Raw genomic sequence first — 13,851 nt, forward strand, 5'->3', positions numbered from 1 at the left:
TTCACTTTAGGCCACATTTCTCCTGCCATTACTACCACTGCTTTGCACACGAGCTATACTTCTGCTTTACTGTTTCTTTATCCACCACTATTGTTTCCTTTCTCTAGCTACTCATTCACCTTCCTGACACTGTTCTACATTGCTCTGAATGGTAGTTCCTCCTTATCTTTTGCACCTTCATTTCTTTTGCTGCATTTCCATTCAATGAAGCTCTAGCATCTACTCATTACAAACTCCACATTTTTCTCCTACCTCTCTTCTACCCTTTACATTCTTTTTACTTCCCTTCTTTTATGTATCTTGCCTTTATATTTCTCTCCTCTGTTCCCTCTTAGTTGCTTTCCATCTTATTCCTGTATCCTGCATCTGTGTACATTCCCCCATCACTTCCTATTTTCTGTAATCTGTATTTCCACTGATGCTGTTTCTGTGTTCCTCACTTACCATCTCTTTCTTTGACTCTTGCCTCTTGCAGTACCTTTTGCACCCTTGCTTCTCCCTCAGTCTTTCCTGTCCTTCCACAATGGCTTCATTTCCAGCTATTATCATTTGTCTACATGTATTTTGCCCTGTTGCTTCTTCTATTTCTCCTTTGCACTCCTACTCCCATATACTTCAGTACATGGTGTCTGACCATGGTCATGATCTTTGTCCTAAAAATTTCTATTAGTTACTCCCCTTCTGAGTCCTCTGGCATGTTCGTATTCACTATGCACAGTTATTCATCACAATCTCCTTTTGATATGATACATTTTGTCAAACCACCCTTGCTATTATTTTCAATTTCCTCTCCATTACCTATGCCTGTAGTGCTCTTAAGTAGCATGAGACTGACTGTAGCTTATCTCCTCCTCTGTGCCTCTATTGAATATACCAGATGATGACTTTAGTGGTTTCAGATCCACTGCTTCCAAGTTTTTGCCAACCTTCTTGACATTTTGTACAATTTTTCTTTTAATCGCCTATTGCATTTATTTCACTTCTCCGCCACTGATATAACTGAAAGATTTCATCTTTCTGGCTATTATTAACACAGAATGTATTATGCCTTACTAACACCCTCCCACCTCACCCACAGCAGCAGCCCTTGAATTTGGCAAACATTATGCCTTCTCTCTAAGCTGCCGTCTCGCAACATCTGACCTCAATCTGGCTCTGATATATGGCACTCTTGCTTTTCCACACATTGGTATGTTTTTCTGCTTTGTAAAAGAGAAAACACCTGGTGATATACTTTCTCTCTCCCACTCATAGCTGTAATTCACTGTATCATTTCTCATCTCTTCCCTTGTGGTCTTGGTGATCTGTTCCCTGACTGAAGACAAACTATGCATCTAAACCCCATTGGGCTTCACTCTTTAATGATCCAGTGGCCCTTGCCTCCCACTCTCCTGGGATTTGCCTCTACTGTATGCACCCTCCCTTCTCTGACTGACCTCCTTGGCTTCCAGTATGCATGGCCCTGCCCCGTTGGGACTCGGCCCTTCTCTGTGACTTATTTCCCTCAGGTGTTTTCAGGACCTGGTGTACGGAATGTCAGACTTAGTCATAGAACAATTCTGTGTGCTGTGTTCAATCCTGCTTTCAACTACATGCCCCCTCCCCTCCTCACCAGCTATACCGACCATTGCTGTGATGCCAAGGTTTAATCCACAAATTGCGGAAATGTACAAATACGCAGTCATCCAAGTAGTATGCAAAAGCCGTTCTTTGTTTAACAAAGCACAACTTTTCAAAGCCACTACATACCTTCAATGCTTCTTAAAAGTTTTAACATTTTAATAACAATTGATGTATGGTTGATGAACTTATGTGTGTTGTTTTGTTTCATTGAGATTGCCTGTTTGCTAGGATAAGCAAACATTGATGCAATATTTTGATCAAAGATAAACTTGTTTTTAAATATAATTTGCTAGGAGGCATATTTATTCATGATAAAATACAATTTGCCTTCTTACCAGAAACATTATGTAAATTGTCAAACTGAAATGCACTCAGGTCCAGCCTCCGATCAGTCAATAACAAGTCCACTGCGCATTGTAAAGTACTTGCTTTGTGCTGCAATCACACATTGCGTAACACGTGTTAATTTATTTTACAGGTCTACGGCAAGACTATGCTTCTTCCTCAGCATCGATATCCAGATACAGCTCCAGCATATCCTTAAATTCTGCAAAGAAAGGGATATGTAACAGTGACCAAGAGTCTGATCGCTACAGCCTTGAAGACGAAGATGAAGAGTTTGATAACTTGCCACCTCCTCAACCTAGACTGGCCCGTTGCACCCTACAGAGGGGGATTCCTCACTCCCAGACTTTTTCCAGTATCCGGGAATGCAGAAGGAGCCCCAGTTCCCCCTATTTGCATCTAAGCAGTTTTCAGCAGCAGTACAATTATTCTCCTCAGTCCCAAACCCCCGAACAACTACCCAACCGGACCATTGGAGGTAGATTTGATTTTATGCTGCAGATTTTCATGTGGGTATTGTGTTGAAGTAGGTGTGATTTTTTTTGTTAATTTTCAAAATGGATATCTTGGCAGAGAGACACATGAAGTAAGTTAGCTCACCTATGCTGAATGTTTTGTCTCATAACCAAGTTAAAATTTGACAAAGAATCTTTTCTCTTGAAAATCCATGATACCGAGCCGTACCGCCCGTCTTAAAATTACTGGCTGTACGTGTTGCACGCATATAATTGTATGATTAAAGACATTATTTCTAAAGTTGTCTACAGCATGAAAACGTCCAAGTTTTTAATTTTTTTAAAGTGGCAATTCCTCATAGGTGTTCAGTCAGTTTGCCTAGTATTGGACCGTGTCCGATGGCAAACGGCTCAAGAAGCCAAGTAAAAAATTACAAGGTACTCCAGACCCCAGCAGGTGTCTGAGCCTCTCTTGCTCAATCCATAGCCAAGAAGCTTTCTTTAACTTGTCCATTGTGTTCTCCATTTCAGAAATCATTGAGCCATTCATGTTTGAAGATTTATGGTTGCAAAATATCTCAAAAAAATATTATTAGGTATTGTACGTTCAACATTTACTATCCTCTCTAGATGTAAACCATGCATTCAATTATCTGATTAGTGATGATTAAACTTTTATTGTTCAAGGACATCCAAATCCATTAAAATAATATGACATAAAACTCTTTAACATTGCAAAGTAAGCGATCCTTCTGAAAGATCTTATATAAAAAATATAATTTGACATTGCATCAGAAAGCAATGACCCAGGTTGTTCAAAAATATAGAATAAACGGTAGTCAAACTATATACCAGGCCATCACAATATTACCTCATTTTCATTAAATTTGCTGACAATGACTTAAAACCTTTTGTCATAATGTCTAAAACTGTAACAACGCTTGCCAATAAATAGATATTAATTCCATTAAAGCAATAACCAACAGCTTTCTAAAAACATTGAATGTCCAACAAGCTGAACATTGGTTTCAATAGACCTCACCTTTCCTCTTACAAATCAGGGTGCAAGTAGATTAATTGGGTTATGGCTTCCATTTTCACACCACCTAGATCGCTGAACAAGCGTTTGGGGAGAGGAGTTCGCAGTGTTGGATTGGGACTAGAAATTGTCCGTGGCACGCTAAAAAAAAGTGGCCCACATTTGCATATTGCCTTTCCTCAAAACACTGTTTAGCAAAGTTTTATAAATACTTGAAAACAAGAGAGGCCACTTCTGCTCAGGCCTCCTGCCCCCGCTCAGTATGCACACATTAATTGGCCGGCCCAGCGAGTGAAAGAGAGTGACACCTCTGCCCATTGATAAAAGAGAGGTAATGGACGCCCATCTGCCTCCATAAAGGCCACTCAGGGCCCCACTGGGCCGCTGGCGACATCTGAACACACCAGACACAGCCCAAATCGCCCCACGGCTGCCAAAAAATCAGCCCACAACTGGAACTTCTAAACCGCCCCCTCGGCCATTTCCTGAGTGCCCGCCTTACCAATCCGACCCTGGGAGTTGGCCTAATGGCTAGGGCGGTCGACGTCCCATCTGGGGAACCGGGTTCGAGTCTCGGCAATGACCCTGAACATTCTGTGATCCTGGGCAAATCACTTAATCTCCCTGTGTCTAACAAAAATGAATGTGTCCTCATGTAATGCAACTGGTGCTCGTGTAAAGCGCTCTGATACCCGATACCTTCGGGTCAAGTTCGTGCTATATAATACTCTGTAAAAAAAAAAAAAAAAAAAGCATCAGTGAAAATGTGTTTATGTAATATGGCATATATCAAAGCCAGAAAATGTTTTGTCTGATCTCTCGCAATTTTTTTTTACTCCAATATGATTGTGGGTTTAATCAAGAATAACCTTCCAAGACGTACTTTACCAACTTGTTTTCAGCAATATGAGGGTAAATGATCCCTAACCACTTGCTTAAATTTACAATAGGTAATTTTTTGACACTACATCAATCATCTAATTAACCCGAAAGGCACCATCACCTTCAGTTGATCGGTCTTCTCTGGGACATATAGACCACAGATCTTTTGCTGAAATAATATAGATGTTTTACCTAGGGTACAAAATAGGGAGCCTGAGTCTAACGAACACATTCATCTTTATATTTTGAACACCACTTTTTAGGTGTTTGCTTATTTAGGAAAGCATGAGCACATTGACCGAGTCATAGGCACACGGGCAAGGTACACCTGTTCAAAGTCTGGGTGATTGATTCCGAGGTGCATTACTTTTGTTTTTCATTGAGTATAATTGCAAGGCAAACATAAATCTATTTGGCTAATGTTCAGTAAAAAATAATATATATATATTTGTCCTAGTTGCCTTTATTTAATCTATTCTTTAATTTAGTACGATTTGTATTCATGTTCTACGCATATATTGCTGTTTTTTTTTCCATGTCCCTCCTTTCTGATTTAGCATATAGTGCATACATTTGTGGTACTTCTATCTTGTGTCAACAGGAAATAAAAGTCATGCGAAATATTTAAGGTAAGCTATACTAAATCTATGAATAATTAACTTGAATTTGCTGCTAAAATTCCTATTATGGAGGGTTGCTTTGTATGGCATTGAAACTATGCATTGAAATCGACTGTGAATAATCTGATCTTCTGCCTCCTGTAATCCCACCACTGTCTTTGTTTGTTGCAGACAAGCTCCGAAGAAGCATGCCTAATTTAGCTCGTATTCCAGTAACCAGCAACATCAGCTGCAGTAGCAACAGCCCCACTGCCACCATTGTCTCGCCCATCACTGTAAGAAACAGCCAGAGCTTTGACTCCAATTTGCATGGGGCTGCTAATGGGATTTCAAGATTACCATCGAGCAGTGAGTATTTGTTCCTTTGCTTTGCACATTCAAAGACTCCACTGTAAATCTTTTTGTCCTTCAGCCTGCCTTTAATGCCTCAGTTTTTCTTATTTTAAAGACCCCATTCCCTGCTCCTTTTCAAGCCCCTGATCTCTTCTCATATCTGTCTTCCCTTCTCTGCTGGCTCCAAATCACGTTTCATAGTCAATTGTGTTTCCTTTGTATGGTCTTAAGATTGATTCACAATATTGTCCCTACACCTCCTATGTTGTGTCTCTTGTTCTTTTCTACAGCCATGGGAGGGTCACTATGTCAATTCAATTAATTCTTACTTGTCGACTCATTCCTTTTTTCTTTTTTGCTCTTTGCCCTCCTGGCATCGAACAAACGAACATAATGTCACCCATTTGCCCCAACCCCCCTACTTTTTTACAATTGCCTCATGGTAGAACGTCTTTCACTTCACACAGAATCCAGAAGATTAGGAATGACATTAAGTACCATGCATGTACTCCAGGCAACACCTGAGTGTGTTCCCCTTCCCAGAGAGCTCCCTCTGCAGCATGAACCTTGTTTGGTAACATTTCTAAAACTGACTTGGGACTAGCTTTCACAAGCAACAAGCCTCACCATTCTTCTCAGACCTGCTGCCAACATACCTTGCCAGGAAACATGCTGATGTCTTACAAAATTAATTCCTCTCTTGCACAGGGCGTGTTTTCAGTTGTACCATAGATGGGCCATGCTTGGCCGCTACATATAAAAATGGGTGCAATTAACAAATTATAACGAAATGCATTGTCACCCAGACACTGCTATGCGCAACATCATAGATGATGCACGCAGAGGGAAAACATTTCATGGTACTACTCTCAGTCTTGTCCTCAGCCTTCGATTCGACAAATTGCAACATCCTCTGACACACTTTATGCCAAATTATGGGTATCAGTGTCACAGTATTAAAGTGCTGGTAAGACACATTAAAATAGTCAATTTCATAGCAGTCCATAAATGTTCCTTTGGGAGTTTCTGAGCTTCATGCTTGTTAATTTACTGTCCAACCATTGTGTTGTACCTTAAGTGAGATTTTCTCCAGCACTAGAATCGACTTCCACCAGGACGTGGATGATACACCACTGTACCTACAGATCAACGGAACAGAACATTGACACTTCAGCCTAGTGTCTATTTGATACGAGCTCCTGGACGTCCACGATAAGCCCTATACTTAGGAGACAAAAGCCTGAGCTCATTCAATCATTACTAAGCTACTCAAAGGTTGAATTGCTAAATTACACCCTCTATACGTCTTCCTTAAGATCACGAAATCTGCAAAATCTCTAGGTTTCAGACTTCACAAATATCTCAATCTGGACCTCTACAGCAAGGAAATCACCAAAAGTGCCAAATTTAAACAGAATCTACCTTTAACAGTAGAACCTCACTCAGAACATAACTTAGAATCTTCCATTCAGGTATAGTGATTGTTTCTAGAGTACAGTAATGGTCCACTAACTGACCTGTCTGTCCTACCTAACTCTTCCCACTGCTATGCATGCTGCAGTCAGGCTGGACAGTCATATGAGAAAAATCCCACAGAAACACTTAAGTTTTAAGCTTCCTGAAATGACGAGCACTGAAACCTTGGTCCACTTTATAGGCCTAAATCACATAGCAAGCCTTACGCCTACATACCCCCGTCTTAAGAAAAAAAAAGAAAACCTGCACATATCCAGTGACAAGCATTGGCAATGCCAAAAGGTCTGGCTTTAAAGGATTGCTTTATGGTAATGTAAAGCATAACAAGTAAATAACGTTGATATAGATATGTATTAGTGTGGAAGCAAAGAGCATTAAAATAATATTGGTGTAGGTTAAAAGGTCAGGTGACAGTTGTACTGTCAAGCCAGACCTAAAAATCCATGTAGGTGAATGACTGCCCTCCTCCCATCTTCACTGCTGCCAGAGAAAAACAACATAAAGTGTCTAGTTATCGAAGACACTTAAAAAGCATTCCAATGGCATGTGTATGACCCTATAAGTTCAAGCTTAAGCAGCTGGGTAAATACACAAAATAATTACAGATATATAGGTCCATATTACAGGATATGGTGCTCTCTGCTCAAACAAGGGGAGTGCACCATATTATATTGAATGAACTGCTACCATTGCAGCCGCAAAGTCGTGCTGCCCTGGGGGCAAGGCATTCAAGTGAAATACGGAGCGCCTTTGAAGAAGTGGCTCTGAGTTTCACTGTGCAGGTACTCGCCTGCACTTTTAAGGGGGAGTTAGGGATCCACTGCAGGCGGGTGCAGTGAGTGACTGCACCTGTCTGCAAGGGGATGTCTGGGGGCGTCCATGGGACTCCCTTACACCCCCCCAGAGGGCTGCTATCGGGGCTGCACTGACAGTCTGCCACTTTTTAGGTGGCACACTATCAGTGTGCCTCCTGACAGCTTCTTTGTCTCTGCGCCCGTGTCTATAATACAGAGCGGGTGCAGAGGCAAACGGATTCCCTCACTTGAATGGGGCCATGCCCAGATGCAAATGAGGGAACACCCTCTGGTGATAGCGCAGACGCTATATGTGCGCCAGGGTTATCTGTTTTACATAAAGGGGTGTATTAAAGAAAGCTTTGTATTACCAAAGTGCCCTGGGTGGGGCGCAAAGCGGGCACATATGCCTGTTGCCCCTTTCTATAATACGCCCCTGGAGGGCAAGGACTTTTTTGTGGAAATACAACTTCTTCCCAGTCAAAACATGTACTCCTGGCTCCCAACGTGTGGGTGGAGCCACAGTTGCTCTCTAGTAATGATCACATAATTGTCTGACGATAGCTCCATGTCAAGCCAGACCATAAAAAGGTCCCAAAGAATCAAATCTACACAACGTCTCAAAACGCCTTGCTCCGAAGAAGCGTCCACTATGAATTGCACCTTTTGAAGAAATGCCCCGGTACCTGTAATACTCTACTCACTTTTTTTCGATGTTCCCCTTAGCTCCAAATCTTCAAATCTTAACTACTTTGCTCTTATGAAAAATGGATAACACTTCCGCTGCTGCCTTGAGTAGGGCACTTGGTTTCAGGTCTCACTTACTGACTGTTGTGCAGATCAATGCTTCCGTTACAGCTGCTACTACTGCAGCATTTGAAAAAATAGGAACAAGTTTTTTTCTATAAAGGGGAAAGTCTTGATATTGGCTAATGCCTGTCCATCCCACTTCAAATATGGTAATGTTGCCTCTGATATTGCAGACACATTTGCTGTCTCAGACTTCAGTCCATCATCTGCTCTTTTTGCTTTTATCATCCTAAGTGGGAAGGGTATGCCCAGACATGTGCCCATGCTCACTGTGCCACTGGATTCAAGCTAGCCTGGCTGGTGAGAGGTGTTACCTCAAAACCGGTCCCAGGATGCTTGTATCTTGTCCAGAGAGGACCTGGCCTGGCAGTTCGGGTTGGACTGTTCCCATGTGGAGCCGGGTCAAGACTGATTTACATATGGTTGGGTCCAAACTGGGGATGTGTGGTGAACCAAAAAACGATGGATTAAACCCAGATCTATGACTGGGGATGAATGTTTGATTCGTTCATCATCTGCACTTTTTGCTTTTGTTGTCGCACGCTTCAGGCATTTTAAAATGATTAGAGCAAAAAAGATGCAGCGGCTCAAAGGTTTTCTTAAAAGCCAAGCCTATATTCATTCCACTATAGCCGAATCACGCCGGTGATGGTTCTCCATCCCATTGAGGAGCCCAATGGATCTCTAAATAAGAATTCCCTTCCCAGGTTCGTTTCCACCTCAAGTCACCGGACGCCTTCCACACGACGCCGGTGCTCAGCCTCCTGATCTACTGACAACGGATATCCATGCCCTGATACCGGTTAAACTACATGAAGCTGGACTCCCACATTTCACTAGGACTTTAAGTCCCACCAGCTCCCTGATTATCTCTCTGGTGCACCCAGGCCAGTGCTGCACCGTGGCCCCTGGCATCTATAGTCCCCTCCAGGATCCATTGTTTCCATTCCTGGTTCTACATCCAGATCAGCACAACCTGGTCCTGAAGATGACCTTAATTTACTACAGAGTGAAACACCGTTGACCTCCCAGCGCAACTCTTGGCGCAAATCTATGGTTCACAAAATTGTCTATCCACTGTAATTTAATTTCTGTAAACAACTACTCGTGGACCGAAAAGTATCTTGTAAATATTGGTATTGTCTGTCCTGCGCCGCTCCCTGCTGTGCCACTTGTCACTTGCGCCGTTCACATTATGTTTCACGAGCACTTATGTGCACAAGTTTTTTTCAGGTTATGCTCACTTCAATTGTAAACAGTGCTGATACTGTTCTCTTGTTCATACCTGTTCTAAATACAGAATGCTTCTTGCATCTCTCTTAAACCCTTTGAGTCTCCCTGTTCTTCCTTTTTGCAACTAAAATGTGCATGTTTTATTAATGGTCTTCCAAATATTTTTGTTACATACCTTCATAACCCAGGTCTCAACTGGGTATACGGGTGTCCTCCTGTTGTCTGATTCCCATATTCATTCCACATCGTTCCTTTTTCTTCCATCAACCTACATTTCCTGTCTCTTTATCTAAATCTTACAGGCTTTCTTTAATCCCTGCTTTATCCCTTAGTGGCCTTTTCCTTTTTCTCCACCTCTCCCTTTTCTGCCTTTGTCTGTCTCATTCTTGATCAAAGTCGTATGATGAATAAGAAATCCTGGTCCCAAAAATAAGTGATGGTTCTGACCACCTACAACCACGGACACAAATTAAGGACTGAAAATGATGCTCCATTTTTGCTTAGTAAACTCTTTGCATCACCGATATTCCACAATTACCATGCCAGTAGCTCTGTGGTGACCTCAGAGCACTCTATAAGCGTGTCCCCTGCAAATGAGGTTCATTAATAGAAGTCAACTTTCATCCAGTGTGGAATCTTGACTGTCTTAATTACAATGTTCCTCTGCGACCTGGGACTTTTTCACAGTCAGTGTCATGGGGAGGTCAGAGCCCACAGATCCCTGCCAAGCAAGCTGTGCATTATCCCTGCTTACAACTATTTAAGGAGAGCAACGTTGAATTTCTTTTATCAGGCACCGAATGATTGTGTTTTTGTGTGGGTTCTTGATTGATGCCTCTTTCTAAATGCTGACAGGAAACCAGGCTTTACAGCTCTCAATAAATGTCTCACACAAAAAGATAGATTGAACCAGTATGGGCCATATTTAATGAAGTATTTGGTAGCCTAGTAGATTTTGTTGTTTGAGAGGTGTTGCTGATTATATTTAGTTTTGTATTTTTTTTTAAGTATCTCCTCCAATTTTCTAGTTCCAGCTCCAGGACAACTTCAGCATAGAACACACAGCGTGGGGCATTTTCCAGTACCCACAAGACAACCTCTTAAAGCCACGGCCTACGTGAGCCCTACAATTCAAGGCAACAACAGCAGCATTCCCATCTCCGGCAGCCTCCAGTATCACTCTAACAGTGGTATCCCTATGCCAAACAAGACACCGATCCAAACAAGTGTAGCACGCAGTGGTCTTCCTAGACCGGCACTGGGCAGTAGCATACCTCGGACCAAAATCGCACAGCCCCCCCGCAGGTAATATATAGCTATTTCTAATAATTACCAGTAATTCATTTCTCATTTATGGTGCTCTGACTTGGTTGAGCATAAGGAAATGTATGCGGTCATGTAATACTCCACGCTCTAGTGTAGTACCAGTAATGGAACCACAATAGAAGCAGTTATTTGTAAATATGTTTTTTTTCTCTCATTTTGGTGAAGTTATATCATGTACTAATTGATGGAGGCATTAACGGGACAGCTGTAGTTATACAAATATTATTGTTAATATAAAGGCCCCATTCAATTTTCCGATTGCATAGACCATGTTCAGATCTGTCCTAGAGTTCTGGCAGCCTAAATGCACAGACATCAATAGAAAAGGTGCTGTCTTTCCTTTCTCTTCCCAAAATGGATGCATTCTTATGGATACATCTTTCCGCAATTCCACACGTTATGAATTATCCTTTCAGGCCTCTGGCTTTTCCAGGAAAATGTCTGACGGCAATATTTTTTTAGCATGTGGCTTTACCTGTGACTCTGCCTTTGAAGATGTTGACACCAGAGTACATTGGGCACCAAGTAGAAACTGGTGTCACTTCCTATTTTTTGTACAACAAAAAACAATGTCTCAACTGGAGAATATTTTGGAGGGGGAACCAATTTTGACCAAGTGAGATAAATCACATAAGAACCAAGGGGCAAGAAGGGAGACCACAGTATAGATAGAGTAAAAAAGGTATTTATACAATTGTGCAAGTAGTTAGGGAAGCACTACAATACATTCACTTGTAAAATGACCTAAGCACACAACGTAACCAACTGAACGTGCTGGTGAATAGTGAGCGACGCAGTGATACAGAAGTGTGAAAAACAGCATGAACGGCGCAAATGAAAAAAGGGGTACAAGGGTCAACAAACAAGATAAATATATACAGTAAAGTACAAGAAATTAATTCGGATGTTTTAGTTGACCACAGGAAGGCCTTAGTTCTAGGCTGTGTCGTCGACGGCGTTTCGACCTGGATGATTTCAGGTCATCATCAGGACTGAGGTCATAGATTTAAAGAGTAATGCTTCTAAAACCAAAGAAAAAGAGAAAGAGTCAAGAGAGGTCCAAAAGACAGCAGAAAATGCGAAAGAGGTGAGTTACGTGATGGGTCATACCTGATGCAAATCATGCAGGACTCGAGTAATAAAGTAGTTGAAGGGACACTGTGTGACTCAAGATTCTGTGAATAAAAAAGGGGGGGGGGTGGAGTTAGGGGTGTGTCAGGGGTGGGTGAGGTGAAGTACACCAGGATCCAAGGGGATAACAAGGTAATTACCAGGATCCAAGAGGGACAGAGCGAAGGATGATCGTCCGACCTGAGCGCGGGGAGGATCGGTGGGGCACAAGGGCGGTTGCTGCAAAGGGAAAATCAATATTCAGGATTTGCGGCAGGGGTAAAATTAGAGATTAAGAATATGAGGGCAGCCACAATTAAGGAAGAGACGCAAACCTTGTGAGGGTAGTCGTGTTCTCAATAGAAGGATGGTAGGACCAGGGTCGAGCAGAGTGGCCAATTCTAAAGGGAAGCAAAAAGCGTAAAAATAATTACTACTGCCGTAAGACTTGACCAAGTAACCACTAAAACGTTGGGGGGGGGGGGGCCTGTATGGCAAACTTACTTGTTTCAAAATTCAGAACGACAGGTCCACGACGAGGGAGTGAAACTGGTTAGGGTAGTCCTATTTTCAATTGAAGGATGGTAGGGCCCATGTCGATCAGAATGGCCAATACTAAGGAAAGCAAAAAAGGGGGCGTAAAACTTAATTAATACAGCCGTCAGGCTTAACCAAATAACCGCTAACCAGGGGCCTATATGGGAAACTTACTTCTTACGAGGTCCAAACCGACTGGTACACGACGAGGGAGTAAATCCAGGGCCAGGGAACAAACCGCAAAGCCGTCGGAGAAAAACTTCCGATCAGTACTCCCAAACATCACTGACGAATAAGGAGACGAACCCGGAAATGGATAACAGTCCATCCAGTAACCTTGTAAATAGCGTGATTAAAAAACATTGGCCTCTCCTTCGGTTCCACGCACCCTTTACAGAACCACCTTTGTTCTCCTTCAAAAGGGGTTATAATCTTGCTGACAAACTTGTTCATGCCATCACATGGCCACAAAATGATAAGAAAAATCAAACTGTCACCTCACTGTGGGGACTCCCTCCAGTTGTTGGGCACTACAAATGTCAATCATGTGTAGCTTGTGAATTTACAGTCAACACTAAAGAGTTTGTTAGTGATGGCCACACATATAAACTCAGTCACCTAACCAATTGCCGTTCGACAAATGTCATCTATGCCATACGTTGTCCATGTGACCTGCTATATATTGGCCAGACCACACAGATGGTAAAATCCCGCATTTTCCAACATCAAAGTCGCATCAGGTGTAGTGTTGAGACAGCACCGTTGGTCTGCCATTACAAAGAAAAAAATCATGCTGAAACCGATCTGATATGGCAGGTGATTGATTGCCCGAAACTTCCTCTCAGAGGAGGTAATTTACAATTGCTCCTCAATAAATGCGAATGCAGATGGATTGCCCGTTGTAACACAGTGGAAAAGGGGCTCAATACTTTTGATGAATGGAATACAGTTCTTACAGCCACATAAATATTCGATTGCATCTGTTTGTAATTTTTGTCTCTGTACTAATTGACTTTGTTCCTTCCCATTTCCCCTTCCCCCCCCCCGCCCCTTCCCCTCCTACTCCCACACTTTTTTTGTTATCCTCTATTCCGTCCTTACCAATTTTTTGTCAATTTGTTCTGTAATTGCTCTGATGTTGAATTGTTTAATGTCATTTATGCAATTCATGTAATACCAGCATTACGTAGATCGAGATTGTTACTATGTGTTCTACAAGATTCTAATTTTGCCTATTGAACATCCCGTTTATTTGAATCTTTTTTTGA

At 42.1% G+C, this 13,851-nt stretch overlaps 1 protein-coding gene across 2 annotated transcripts in view; it reads left to right on the top strand.

Annotated features, from left to right (window-relative positions):
* The window catches only part of SLAIN1 (SLAIN family member 1), a 174,669-nt gene that overhangs the window by 122,919 nt on the left and 37,899 nt on the right, over positions 1-13,851 (top strand). For both annotated transcript variants that reach the window (XM_085622075.1, XM_085622073.1), the window contains 3 exons: positions 2,102-2,446; positions 5,136-5,312; positions 10,639-10,915. In XM_085622075.1, coding sequence (XP_085478201.1) covers positions 2,102-2,446; positions 5,136-5,312; positions 10,639-10,915 — 799 coding nt within the window. The remainder of the gene's footprint in view (positions 1-2,101; positions 2,447-5,135; positions 5,313-10,638; positions 10,916-13,851) is intronic.

The sequence above is a fragment of the Triturus cristatus genome, chromosome 8, assembly GCF_964204655.1.
Source record: "Triturus cristatus chromosome 8, aTriCri1.1, whole genome shotgun sequence".
Taxonomy (NCBI): domain Eukaryota; kingdom Metazoa; phylum Chordata; class Amphibia; order Caudata; family Salamandridae; genus Triturus; species Triturus cristatus.